Source organism: Scyliorhinus torazame, chromosome 11 (genome assembly GCF_047496885.1).
Source record: "Scyliorhinus torazame isolate Kashiwa2021f chromosome 11, sScyTor2.1, whole genome shotgun sequence".
Classification (NCBI taxonomy): domain Eukaryota; kingdom Metazoa; phylum Chordata; class Chondrichthyes; order Carcharhiniformes; family Scyliorhinidae; genus Scyliorhinus; species Scyliorhinus torazame.
In genome coordinates this window covers 111,586,403-111,601,118 of record NC_092717.1, presented here as the reverse complement: position 1 = coordinate 111,601,118, position 14,716 = coordinate 111,586,403, and the positions used below count along the sequence as shown (strand labels likewise).

Sequence of the window (14,716 nt, the reverse complement as noted above, 5' to 3'; positions counted from 1 at the left end):
ACTGACCCTACCTGATGCTGCAGAACCTTGTCAGGTGTCTCACATTGACACAATGCTGCACAGTCTCGGAGGCCCATCTGCCCGTTGCTTCAGCGATCCCAGGAAACTGTCCTCTAGTACTTGCAGAATTGAGCCTCCATCACTGCCATCGTCTCCTTAATTCAGCATGTGAAAGTACAGAAATTGTTATGAGCAGCAAGGTAACACAGTGGTTAGCACTGTTCCTTCACAGTGCCAGGGACCCGGGTTCGATTACCAGCTTGGGTCACTGTCTGTGCAGAGTCTGCACGTTCTCCCAGTGTCTGCGTGGGTTTCCTCGGAGTGCTCCTGTTTTCTCCCACAAGTCCCGAAAGACGTGCTCGTTAGGTGAATTAAAGATTCTGAATTCTCCCTCAGTGGACCCGAAGAGGCGCAGTAGTGTGATGACTAGAGGATTCTCACAGTAACTTAATTGCAGTGTTAATGCAAGCCTACTTGCGACACTAGTAAAGATTATTATTATTTAAGGTGTGAATTAGTGCAACCTCTACTTGGGAACAGGAGAGTGATAAAACTGAAGTCTGACCCTGGCTCAATCAGTGCGGCTTAGCCTATTTACAATAAATATGCCTGTAACGGCTGTTGGTCGCTTCTCCCACGATCAGGACCATCATAGGAATGCTGCGACCGATTGCTTCCGCGACCCTCCCAAAGCCCGTGGGTTGCGGCCCACATTTTGAAAAACCCTGAAGTACATGATTAGCGGGTCAGCAGAATGGCTCTACCTAACATGACCACCATTCATTTCCTTTTTTTAAAGAGCTGGTCATTGTCAGTTATTAAGGGGTTTAGCTTAGTGTTGGGGGGGATTACGTTAATTTGTGCATTTGATTATCGTGTACTTTGTCATTGCAACTTGAATTAATTGTTTTACATTATTTTGTTTATAATGAAAAATGTTAAATAAATAGATTTTTTTTTAAAGAAATGTCATTACAATCCTGCAATAGCTTCATGATAATAGGAATGGGAAATCTGAAGCAGACGCCTTCAAAATACAGACTGAGGTTAAGCTGTGTGATAACCCCATACTATTCACAATCTATCTGACAGTGGCTATCCACCTCATGAAAGATCAATTGCCAGATGGTGTCAGTATTAAAAATAATCTATATTGAAAACTCTAACATTGATTAACTAAACTAAACTGACAACCATAGGTATGCGTGACCTACAGTATGCAGATGACTGCAAAGTTGCCGCCCACTCTGCACCAGATTTGCATGCAACTCTAAATGTATTTTATTCTGTACACAAGAAACTTATTCTGTCCTTGAATGTTGCCAAAACAAAACTAATATAAACGTACACCTGGACAGCCAAATATTCCGCCGCCCATATATGTTGAAGGAGGGCCCCCAACATATCTTGGAAGTTATCACTCTCAAAAGGCCACCATTGATGAAGGGATCCAACCACCGGATCAGCTGCGCCAGTTCAGTCTTATCGAAATTGCAGCAGTGAGTGTTTGACAACAATGATGACTGCAAGTCAACAAAAATCTTAATGTACAGAGCAGTTGCCATCATAATGCTTCTGTACTGCTGTGAGACCGAGACAGTGCATTAGCAAAACACAAGAGCGCTTGAAAGATTCCAGCAACAATCCTCTGGATTCACTGGGAGGTCATTGAACAAACGCTGGTGTCCTTCTTAGAGCTAGATCGATTAGCATCCAAGCAAAACACCTGCAAAATCAACTATAATGGACTGATCCTGTGTGTGCATGGCTAAACATTGCCTCCCTCGCCAGGTCCTGTTCTCTCAACTCTCAAATGGTTAGCATTTCCAGGAAGGGGTCGACAAAGAAAGTGCTTCAAATACACACTGACATTCTCCTTGAAGTGCCACAGCATTGACCTGACAGAGGCTTGTTACAAATTGCTCAAAATGGCGACAACTTGTCCATCAAGCTGTTTTGCATCTCAATGCCTTAATGAGGCAGAGCAATGGCACAGAAGGAAAGAAAAGGAAAGAAATTCTGCACCGCAGGTGCCACTACCTCGTGGGACATCCTGCCCCATGTGCCCAAAGATCTGTAGATTGAAAATCAGCCTGTTCAGTCACATGAAGACCCATAGCAGAAACTCATCATCCTGAATAGACTCCATCCTCAAATCAAAAACAGGCAATGATGGCACACAGGTAATTTCCAGCCTGTACCCCCAAATATTGAGAGCATTCTTACTATACTGCTCTGGATTGCCGTGCAAGTCAAAACCTTCGAGAGCAGCAGGAAATTAACCTGTACTAGAGGCAAAAAACGACACTTTTGACAATGGGGGAGAAATGCGATAGATATGGATGCAAGACCTTCAACATTATCATTTTTAGTTGAAAGCACAAATACCAATGCATAGCAAACACTGCACTTGCCATACTATATCGCTCACAAGGTCCACAAACTTCATAAATTACTGACAGAAATTGCACATTTCTGGCTGGTAAAACTCCGACAGATCCCCGGCACATTTAAAAGTCACTTGATCTGGATTTCTGAAGAAAGATGTTCTTGGAATGCCAATTTAATGGGAGAAATATAGAAACATATACACCACAGTGTAGAGGAAGAGAGTGCAGGGAGGAGGAGGAAGTAGCACGATCATATGGGAAAGCAACTCTACAGTATAGATGCAAAAATGAAGCGGTGAGTATAGAGCTCCTGTGGGATGAAGAAGTAGGCAGCACGACTGAGCCAGAGGGAGAGGGATGGAGAAAAATAACAACAAAGATCCTGTTGAAAAGACAAGAAACCCCGTGGGAGAAAGGCATCACTGGTTCTGCTGGGAAAGCAGGGATGATTTCTAACAGGCATCAGTAGGCCTTATGGTTGAAAATATCTCTGCAATTACTCCGAACAATATCATAGTATTGTCATTAATAGTAACTTAATACCAGTAATAGCTTCATTGAGAATTTGAAGGCAGTTTCAACAGCACTTCAGATTGGGGCAGGGTCAAGGGAAATGCCGATTCGGGGGAACCATAGATTTAAGCCAGGGAAGTGCGATGGAAATTTTCGGAGATGGGAGGAGAAAGGAATTAGGACACTAAAAGATTTGTTTCTTGGGGGTCGTTTTGCAGGATTGAAGGAGCTGGGAGCGAAGTATGGGCTGGAGCAGGGGGAAATATTTAGATACATGCATGTTCGAGACTTTGCCAGAAAGGAGATGCAGAGTTTCCCAGTAGAGCCGGCTTCCACATTGCTGGAGGAGGTGCTGACAACAGAGTGACTGGAGAAGGGGGTAGTATCGGCAGTTTACATGGCTATTTTGGAGGAGGAGAAGGCGCCGATAGAAGGGATCATGACAAAGTGGGAGGACGAGTTGAGAGCTGGCATGGAGGAAGGGTTCTGGTGTGAGGTGCTCCAGAAGGTGAACGCCTCCACCTCGTGTGCGAGTTTGGGGCTGTAGAGTTGAAGATGGTGTATAGTGCACACCTTACAAGGGTGAGGATGAGCTGGCTCTTTGAGGTGGTAGAAGATGTGTGTGAATGTTGCGGGGGGAGGGGGGGGGGGGATTGCAAACCACGTTCATATGTTTTGGTCCTGTCCAAAGCTGGAGGATGACTGGAAGGAGGTTTTTCGGGTAATCTCTAAAATGGTGCACCTGAAACTGGACCCGGGCCCTCGGGAGGCCATATTCGGGTGTCGGACCAGCCGGGGTTGGAAAAGGGTGCGGAGACAACTGTTGTAGCCTTCGCCTCGTTGATCGCCCGAAGGCGTGTCCTGTTAGGGTGGAGATCAACCTCGCCACCCTGTGCCCTGGCGTGGCAGGGGGACCTGCTGGAATTCGTGACGCTTGAAAAGGTCAAATTTGAACTGAGGGAAGGATGGAGAGGTTCTACAATTCATGGGGCGTTATTCATTATGCACTTTCGAGAATTGGATCACATTGAACTTTAGTTTGGGGGGGGGGGGGGGGGGGGGGGTTGGGGGGAGAGGGACCGTGTGTGTTAATGGTGACTATGGGTGATTCCTGATTCCTTTTTATCATTTGTTTCTGTTAACATGCGGGCCAATGTCTGGAGTTTGGTGGGAGGATGGGATCGTTGTTATTCATATGGGGATGACATTGCATTCATTACTGATTATTGTTCATTGTTGGGTGTAAATTTGGGAGAAAATGTGAAAAAGGAGAATAAAAGTATTTTTTTGAAAAATAGTAACTCAAGACGAAACATTATACATACCACATAAGCTCCAACAACTTCATAAATTACCTACATAAATTGCACATTTCTAGCTTGTTAAAGCTTCAACAGATCCCTGGCACTTTTAGAAGGTCTCGAAGGCTTGACTCTGCCAAGCTATATTCTGGACATGGTAAAAGAGGTTTTGTCCTAAGTAGAGAAGAGTGTGCATTGCTTATCAAGCACATTTCTCAGTAGGTTGGAGATTTGGACTCAGTGATTGGATTTCAGATTAATCCAAAACTAGCTGCCCAAAAACAAAACACATTTACATCTCTTCTGGAAAGTCTAAGTAACAGAGAGGAAATGGTGAGAAGTATGTAAATTAGCTTTCAACATGACCACCTGCTGCAAAATGCCTAATGACCAAATCATACATAAAACAGACCAAATCATACATCGAACAGAGTCCCTTCAGAGCAAAAGGAAACCATTTAGCCCATCAAATCTGCACTGGCCCTCCGAAAAAGCGCCCCATCTAGGCCCACTCCCCGCCCTATCCCCATAACCCCAGTTAACCTGCATATCTTTGGACACTATGGGCCAATTTATCATGGCCAATCCACATAACCCGCATATTTTTGGACTGTGGGAAGAAACTGGAGAACCGGGATGAAACTCATGGAGACACGGAGAATACTTGCACACTCTACATGGACAATTACCCAACGTCAGAATTGAACTCGGGTCCCTGGCGCTTTGAGGCAGCAATGCTAAAGCACTGTGCCGCCCACATTGTTGTATGTACAACATCCTGCACAAGTCCCATTCTGGAGATTTAGGACTAAAATCTTATAACAATTATTCAAAATGGCACCTTTTAAAGTGGGTCATATGAATATTATTATTGGATAGATCATAATCAGAACATAAGAAATAAAATCAAAAATATTAGGAAATGTTATGTTTGTGCTTCTGTTACAGATTGAAGCATTAACATTACAAGTGTACAGAAGTCAAATTCCACATAATGGGAAAATCTTACTTTGGAACTCTACATTACGAAGCAATGAAACTATCTGGAATAAAAACTACAAATAGCATAAAACATTAAAAGAACAAAGCTTACCTTTGTTTCTCGGTTTCTGATTTGATCTCCTCTGTTAAAAGGAAAAAAAACAAATTCAGTAAATATCAATACCTTACAGCACCGCTTTACCAGCAGACTTATCAATGGATGACAGATTCTTGAGTTTATCCAAAATACAAACAGGAAATGCAGGAACTACCCAGCATTTTCTGTGGAGAAAAAAACCCAAGAGTTAACATTTTGGGTCTGTGACCTTTTATCAGAACTGGGAATAGTTGAAATGTAATAGGTTCTGAGAAAGTTGCGGATGGAACAAGAACATTGACAAGGCCTATGACAGGGTAGAAGGCAGGAGGGGCAGAATGACAGAAGAGTGCCAGTCAGTGCCAATGACAGGGCCAAACGGAATGATGATGGGGCAAGAAAAGAAACAAAGAAACAAAATAAGACCCAGAGTCAGAATGCTACAGTGCAAAAGCGAAAATCAGAGAAAAACCAAAACATGCAAAAAGGAAACAAAATGTTGACAGAATTTAATCTGAAATGTTAAACTCAGTGTCGAGTCTGGAAGGGTGTAAAGTACCTAATCAAAAGATGAAGTGCTATCCCTCAAGCTTACATTGAGCTTCACTGGAACAGTGCAGCAGACCAAGGACAGAGATGTCAGCTTGAGACCAAGGTGAAGAATTTAAAAGACAGGCCACTTAAAGCTCAGGGTCATGTTTGAAGACTGCAGGAGTTGTTCCGCAACACAGTCAGCCAATCTGAATTTGGCCTCCCCAGTATAGAGAACACCATGTTGTGAGCAGCAAATACTGCAGAGGAAGTACATACAAATAGCTACTCACCTGATAGGAGTGTTTGGGGCCTTGGAAAGTGAGAAGAGAGAAGGTAAAAGGCCAGATGTTACATCTCCTCCGTTTTCATGGAAAGATGCCTTGGGAAGGGTTGAAATATTGGAGGTGATTGAAAAGTGGGCTTGGGCATCAGAGTGGAATGTGGAATATTGACAGAGAGAGGAAGATGTGTTTGGTGGTGGCACAAAAATAGCACAAAATGATCCATTGAATACAGGGACTGGTGTGGTGTATAAGATGAGGCCAAGGGGAACCCTCTTGAGGTTCTGGAAGGAGAGTGTAGAAGTGCAGGAAATGCAACAGAAATAGTAAAGAGCCGCATCAACCATGGGAGAGTTCTCAATTGAGGAAAAAAAACAAGACTTCTCAGAAATGCAGTGTGGAAAGTTGCATCAGCGGGTCAGATTCGAAAGAGACGGCAACTGGGAGAATGGAATGGAATCCTTACTGGGTGCACAATGTGAGAAAGTGTAGCTGAGGTAGCTGTGAGAGTCATTCCAGTGATGCTCAATACAAGTTTGAGGAACAGCCTTTCATGATCTGATTAGGCACTTTACAGTCTTCCAGACTGTAAATACAGTACAACTTCAGACCATAAACTCTGCTCCTGTTCCCTTTTATTTCATTTTCCTTACATGTATCAGTTCTTCTCTATTTTCACTTTCAGACAATAGCACACCTACTCTAAGCATTTTCTGTTTTCTTATCCGTTCACCATTACTTTTGGCCCTGTAAAAGCTAAATCTTCTGTTACTCAATCTCTACCATCTTTCACACTATCACGGACTTTAATTTTGTCCTTGCCCCACTCATCCCTTGCTCAAAACCAATTAATTCCCTAACTTTTCCCAATTCTGAATGAAACGGCATTAACCGGAAACATTAACTCTTTCTCACTCCACAGCCTGCCCTGCTGAGTATTTTCAGCATTTCTTGTTTTTATTTCAGATTTCCAACATCTGGAGTATTCTACTTCTCATATAGTCAATCCAAAACTCTCCATATCAGTGTCTCCCTGTTTCAAGTAATTTCCAAATTTTTTCTTAAAAGATGCAATAATCTCTACAGCAACTATTTACTACAGAAAATAATTGTTATGACAACAGCAGAGATTAATTGCTGAGCAAGTCAAATCCCAGAGGAAAACTTGACTTATGAACCATAACACTCTTTCTGAAAACAAGAATCCTCCTAATCGCAGCAGCATGGAATTCCAACACCACTTTGGGGATTTTAAAAATTAGAAGATTTATTAACAATAAGAAAATATAACTTAAAGATACAAGATTACAGTTACAGTTAAAACAGTCTTACAAAATATTCCCCCCAAAACTCTACTTGGTCAGACCCACAAGCAAACACCTTCTAGGCAACACTGTCTTACAGATGTGTAACTATAAAAATCCAGTAATATAACTCAAGGCAAAATTGCCATCACCTTCGTACTGGTACACCATTTTATTTCTCCACTCAGTTTCGCTCTGTTGTGGAAACCCAAGACTTTTCTGGCTAGGCTAAATAGGCTGATTCAAACTTCGGACCCTCTCCCAGTACAGAGCTGTTCCCTGGAGGTCATTCCCACACAGCCAACACAATACCTTTCCTTAAATATCCTTTTTTATTTTCATCTTTGATTCCCTCAACCTCAATACCCCCCTGCACTTAACTTTTCGAAAATGTAAAAATCTTCCATGTTTTTCATATAGTTTCCCCTTTCAGGTCAAATGAAACACAATAATCTTCCCTTGTCTTCTTGTGAAACCATTACAAACTGTAAAATCTTTTTACTCCCCTTTGAAGTTTAACAGTTGAAAAATAAGTCCCTCTCTATCGCCTAATGAAAATTTCTAAACTTTACTTATGTACTTATAAACCTACTTTACCATAGTTTCATTAAAAATGCATGCATTTAACACCTCTACTCTTTTCTTCACTTAATTCTCCCAGACAAGCTGTCTCCATTAACCTTTCCCCAGTTTACTTTACAGAACACAATACTTCCCGAAAATATCTTTAAACAATAACATCTATTCTCACACAACTGTCCCACAACTTTCTACATAAACAAGCTTCTACCATCTTCCGTGATCACTCAAAGACAATTTGAACTGACACACTTCCCCTGCTAATAACTAACATTCCCAATCAAAGGATTAGTTTTACCATTCACTCCATCAAAATCCAATTTCCTTGTTCCCTAACTCATTCTCTCCAATCAGCAGCTAAATTGGTCACCCTGTTTGTTGCTTCAGCAATTTGATATTTCTGTGGCCTTGATGTTTCCTTCATTCAACGTAATTGGGCAGGTTGCTATTGTAATGGAAATGAACTGGCAGTGAATCAGCCCATATGAACAGAATGGATTGGATTGGATTTGTTTATTGTCACGTATACCTAGGTACAGTGAAAAGTATTTTTCTGCGAGCAGCTCAAACAGATCATTTAGTACATGAAAATAAAATAAAATAAAAAGGGAATACATAATAGGGAAACACAAGGTCCACAGTGTAAATACGTAGACACCGGCATCGGATGAAGCATACAGGAGTGTAGTACTAATCAGGTCAGTCCATAAGAGGGTCGTTTAGAAGTGTGGTAACAGCGGGGAAGAAGCTGTTTTTGAATCTGTTCATGCGTGTTCTCAGAGTTTTGTATCTCCTGCCCGATGGAAGAAGTTGGAAGAGTGAGTAAGCTGGATGGGCGGGGTCTTTGATTATGCTGCCCGCTTTCCACAGGCAGGGATGAGAGGCAGGTTTGTGTGATGGCCTGGGCTGTGTTCACGGCTCTCTGAAGTTTCTTGCGGTCTTGGGCCGAGCAGTTGCCATACCAGGCTGCGATGCAGCCAGATAGGATGCTTTCTATGGTGCATGTGTAAAAAGTTGGTAAGAGTCAGCGTGGACATGCCAAATTTCCTTAGTTTCTTAAGAAAGTATAGGTGCTGGTGTGCGATATGGATGCAACCAGACACAGCCCAGAACAAAAGATTTTCTGAGGTTGCAGTTAGACCAGCAGGTAGGTGGGCGGGTAGGCAGTCAGTCGGGAGCAATGAATGGGCCATGAATAAGGCAACAATTGCGGACAGTGTTTTGGAACCAAAGAGGAAAGCCTCAGGAAGTTACCGGATCAATAGGCTATACATTTGGAGAGATGTTGCGACAGGGTCCAGCAGTATTGGTGCGGACCAGAAACATTGGATTGGGGATTTAGGAAAGATCATGGCTAAATTATCAGTGTCAGCAGCAACACAAGCCACATGATTCAGGTAGCAGGTAGAATGATATTTCTAATTGGGGATTGCAGGGTGTGGGAAGGGGAAACCATGTGGTAAAATCAGCCGAGATAGAGAAAGAGTGTCCAGGAGATCGGTAAGGAACAAAATATTAAAATATAGATTTAAATGTAAACATTGCTAACTAAATGTTTTACTTATTTTTGGCAACAAGCCTGATGGCTGACACAAAGGAAGCCTTGAGGATGGGACATCAAAACAGAGACAACTTGTGGATACAGCCAGCAACATGCAAACTAACCAGCTTCTTTTTTATATATAAAAAAGCATAAACACAAGTATAGGATAGCAGCTATTGTCTTAGTGAAAGATATAGAAAAAATCTTGTCACAATGCTGCATACAGGTGAACAGGTATTACATGTGCTGATTTTTTTTAAACAGTTCTCACTGACAAAGCCTGACAGGAGTTGTCAATATATTTTGAGATGAAATGGACCATTTCATTCCAAGCTCATACAACAGTGGCAATGCATCTTTTTAGGAAGGGGGAGGGTGGTGACAATGAATAGAGAAAGACAAAAAAATCAGAAAAGAAGAAAAAGTCACACGAGAAAGTGACTTTCAAGTATGGGTGGAAAGGGAAGGAAGAGATGAGTACAGAGTAACCACCTGCAGAATGAAGAACGGCAAAAAAACATTGCTGAACCAGACGGAAAGAAAGCAGGAAAGAAAGCAAAAAAAGACAGACCTAGTTTCCAAATTTCTCCCCACAAGGTTTCTCAGTTTTTTTCAAACAGGATTTTGGCTGTTATTTTTTTCTCCATAATAGAGTGCATATTCTGTATTATCCTCTTCACTTTTGCTACCAACAGGCTCTCCAAGCACATCGTTCTCCCTTCCCACCCATACGCTCCTAAGTTTCTTCATATTCTGTGTGTGTTTCTCTCTCTGTTCATGATCAACTGAATTTACAAGGAGCTAATGGACTGGGAGGAAGCCCTGACAGGGGAAGTCAAACGGAAAGGGGGGGGGGGTTCGGAGGAGGGTGAATACATCTTTGTCATGCGCTAGGCTTAGCCTTATTCAGTTTAAGGTAGTTCACATGGCGCATATGACGTTGGCCCAGATGAGTAGGTTCTTTGAAGGGGTGGAAGACAGGTGTGGGCAGTGCGCGGGGAGGCCTTATACGTTCACACGTTTTGGGCATGTTCGAAGCCAAAGGGGTTTTGGCAGTGGTTCGAGGACGTTATGTCCGAGGTGCTGAAGGTGGCCCTGAGTCCAGAAGTGGCGATTTTTAGTACGTTGGAAGACCCGGGAGCGAGAGAGGTCAGCTTTTTGGCCTTTGCCTCCTTGGTAGCCCAGAGACGGATTTTGCTGGAGTGGAGGGGCTCGGTGCCGCCAAAGCCGGGAGTGTGGGCGAGCTGCCTAGCAGAGTTCCTAAGGCTGGAGAAAATTAAGTTCGCCTTAAGAGGGTTGGTTGATGAGTTTGCCTGGAGATAGAAGCCGTTCTTCAACTTCTTCAAGGAAAGTTGAGGTGTCAGCAGGGGGAGGGGTTCGATCCCGGCCCCGAGTCACTGTGCAAAAAAGTCCGTGTGGAGTTTGCACATTCTCCCAGTGTCTGCGTGGGTTTCACCCCCAGAACCCAAAGATGTGCAGACTAGGTGGATTAGTCACACTAAATTGCCCCTTAAATGGAAAAATTTAAAAAGAAATAATTCTGATGCGAGGTAAAACAATGTATCTGTTCCCATTCATAGAATTTGCAGTGCAGAAGGAGGCCATTCAACCCATCGAGTCTGCACCGGCTCTTGGAAAGAGCACCCTACCCAAGGTCCACACCTCCACCCTATCCCTATAACCCAGTAACCCCATCCAACACTAAGGGCAATTTTGGACACTAAGGGCAATTTAGCATGGCCAATCCACCTAACCCGCACATCTTTGGACTGTGGGAGGAAACCGGAGCACCCGGAGGAAACCCACGCACACACGGGGAGGATGTGCAGATTCTGCACAGACAGTGACCCAAGCCGGAAATCGAACCTGGGACCCTGGAGCTGTGAAGCAATTGTGCTATCCACAATGCTACCGTGCTGCCCTTCCTAACTTCTTGCACTGTTATTCCAACTAATAACTTGTTTGATTACCATTTTGTATTGGTATGTCATATAGGTGAACCTTAATTGCGGCTAATTTGATAACACTGTTGAATTATCGAAAAATTAGATTTGGAAAAAGCACTACTCAAATTCAATTACAACCTCCCTTTCAAAATCCCAATTATTCAGCCTTTAGTCCTCCATTCGTAGAATCATAGATTTTACAGTGCAGAAAAGGCCATTTGGCCCATCGAGTCTGCACCGACCATTGGAAAGAGCACCTTACCCAACCCACGCCTCCACCATATCCCCACAACCAGTAACCCCACCTAACCTTTATGGACACCAAGGGTAATTTAGCATGGCTAATCCATCTAACCTGCACATCTTTGGACTGTGGAAGGAAAACGGAGCACCCGGAGGAAGCCCCAAAGACACAGTAAGAACGTGCAGACTCCGCACAGGCAGTGACCCACAGCGGGAATCGAACCTGGGACCCAGGAGCTGTGAAGCAACAGTTCTAACCACTGTGTTACCGTGCCGCCCAACCACAACATTTCTGCATTTACTGATTTGCTCAACCACAACTTCACTTCCCACTCCGGTGTCATTGTTCCCAATCCTCTCCCTCTCCTTGGCCATTCATCCACAACAACCTTTGTCTCCACTTCCGTAAGTCCAAGGGACGCAGGCTTGAATGGATAAGGTGAAAACTTGTTTTGTCATTCATCACAAAGCATTATCACTCCTGCTCTCATCTTCCAAATGAGTTCTCTATTTCAGGATCATTGTGGAATACAAGAATAACCCAATTCATAAACCAGTCTGTCTTGTCTCCTCCATCCTTATCTAAACTAAAAATGTGAGGGGCTCATGGACATCTTTGTCATAAAGGTTAGGACCATCTGATCAGCTGCCTGAGACACTACCCTCCCTCATTGGTCAGGCTTCCTCTAAACTTCCCCAATACCCTTGTCCTGAACCCACATCATTCCCTTTCTTTTCCATCTTGTCTTGCGCCCCTGAGCTCAACCTGTCCACAAGGGCCACCTCCTTTTCACTTGACCCTATTCCCAATAAACTGCTGACTGCCCAACTTCCCCCCCCCTGCACCGGTTATCATGTTAGCTGTGATTGTTAATGGCTCTCTCTCTTCAGGGGCTGTCTCTGCCTCCTTCAAATCTAATGTCATCATTCCTCTCCTCAGGAAGAAATCCTTGACCCATTGCTAACTACTGATCCAACTCCAACCTCCCTTTCTTCTCCAAAGTTCTTGATTTGTCACCTTCCAACTTTACCCAACCTTACTGTACCCAACTTTCCTAGAAATCGTGTTTGAATCTCTTCAATCAGTTTTCCAACCTGCCACAGTACAAAACAGCTGTTATCAAAGTCACAAATGACATCCTATGTGGCCTTGATAAGGATAAATTATCCCTCCATGCCTTTCTCAACCCATCTGCAGCCATTGACACAGTTTACCAAACCACGCTCCTCCAATGATTCTCCACCACATTTCAGCCAGGTGGGACTGCAATCGTTTATTTCCATTCTCATTTCCCATCTCTACTTACCACCACCCCTCTCGATTCCACCATTGTCCCCAAGTTGTCTTACCGCTTTGCTGACATTCACCGAGTGGATGAGTAGAAATTTCCTTCAAATAAATATTGGGAGTAGCAAAGTCATTGGACAAAATGTTTGATCCCTGGAGGAGGCTGGGTGGCTGGAAAATTGGCCTCAGAAATGGAATGTCAGTCTACCAGCATGTTTGCGCACTGGGCCATTTTAAAAGTGAATAGCAGAACTGGGTTGACAGTGACTGGAATTTTCAAGATGGCAGTCAGAATCACCAACTACCCTCCCCCCTTCTCCACGGGGGTCAAAGTATAGCAGGTGATGCAGAGTGGGGGGGGGGGGGGGTTGGCAGTGTTCCATCACCCACTCGGGACACCTCTCCCCCATTCGCCATGCGTTAGGCTACAGCTGCAGTGAAGGGGTTGCAATAGCCCGGCAACTGAGAATTTTTTTTAATTTAAATTTTCATGGCTACTCTCCAGAGGACTCTTCCCGTTCTACCCCCTACATCAGCAGCTCTCCCCAGTTGGTTAGGTGACAATGTTTCACAGCTGGATCCCCTCTCATTGGTCCTCTAACCTTGGGAGCCTGGCCGCCATCCTTGATTGCAATAGCCCACATACTTCAGAATGCTCTTTCTCTGCCATTCTGAATGCAAAACTAGTGGATAATTACCCCAGGTTCACATCATTACAGCAATTTCAGTCACAATCTATTAGCAAGAACTGCAACAGTATGGAGGAGCAGGGCATCTCTGACAGCAACTTCTGGATTTCAGCAACTAACCACACATCTGCAGACATGAGAAGATGCTGTCAGATTTATCCTATAATAATGACAAGAGCCATTATCTTCACCATTATTACCTCAAAATTTGGACCATAACATTTGAAACAACTCCTTTGTGTACACAGTATTGATAGCGTAATTCAAGACAGAAATAGGAATTGTATCCCTGCAGTTTCAAAGTATACATTTACACTATATTTTGAAATACAGGGAAGAAACAAAGACCAAATCCCTAAATGAAAACTGAAAACCTAAAAGCAGCAGAGCTGATAAAGCAAAAACAGAAAATGAAGAAACTGGAGACTATAAACTTTATACTATCTTGACAGAGGACATTCCAGTGGTCCAGTTGTTGGATAATCTACTCAATGAAAAGGTGTCTGTTGATTATTTATGAGTTTGGTACATCCATGGTAACAATGTCACTGAATACCAATACAGCATAATTTCACCTCCAATAACTTTTGCTTAATAATTAAAACTAATTGCTAGGTAGTTTCAAGTAGAGAGGAATTTCCCTACAGTATTTTCATGGCACCATCTTACCCATTCCCTACTAGATCTAGATGATACATCTGAGCTAATCAACATACGAGCAGGGTAATTATTAAATGCACCCACGTGACTTGTAACTAGTGCTGCTCTTTTTGCTGAACGTATTAACTAGCCTACTAAAAACGCCATACCAGCAGTTTAATGTAAAAACAAGCATTAAGCACAAGTGATTTACAGTCAAGTAATGAGTTTGAACTATTCCTTAATTGAGCCTCACTAGTTACATAATTTAATTAACACCACCAAATCTGCATCAAATGATACCCTCTTAACAATTTGTTCAATCCAATAAACAGCCAACTGCAACACACATTCAAGACAGCAACTTGAAACTCATATTTACTCCTGC

At 43.1% G+C, this 14,716-nt stretch overlaps 1 protein-coding gene across 4 annotated transcripts in view; it reads right to left on the bottom strand.

The window, feature by feature from the left end:
- Positions 1 to 14,716, bottom strand: part of arfgef1 (ADP-ribosylation factor guanine nucleotide-exchange factor 1 (brefeldin A-inhibited)) — a 362,892-nt gene that overhangs the window by 277,913 nt on the left and 70,263 nt on the right. For all 4 annotated transcript variants that reach the window (XM_072467619.1, XM_072467620.1, XM_072467621.1 and 1 more), the window contains exon 2: positions 5,298 to 5,328. In XM_072467619.1, coding sequence (XP_072323720.1) covers positions 5,298 to 5,328 — 31 coding nt within the window. The remainder of the gene's footprint in view (positions 1 to 5,297; positions 5,329 to 14,716) is intronic.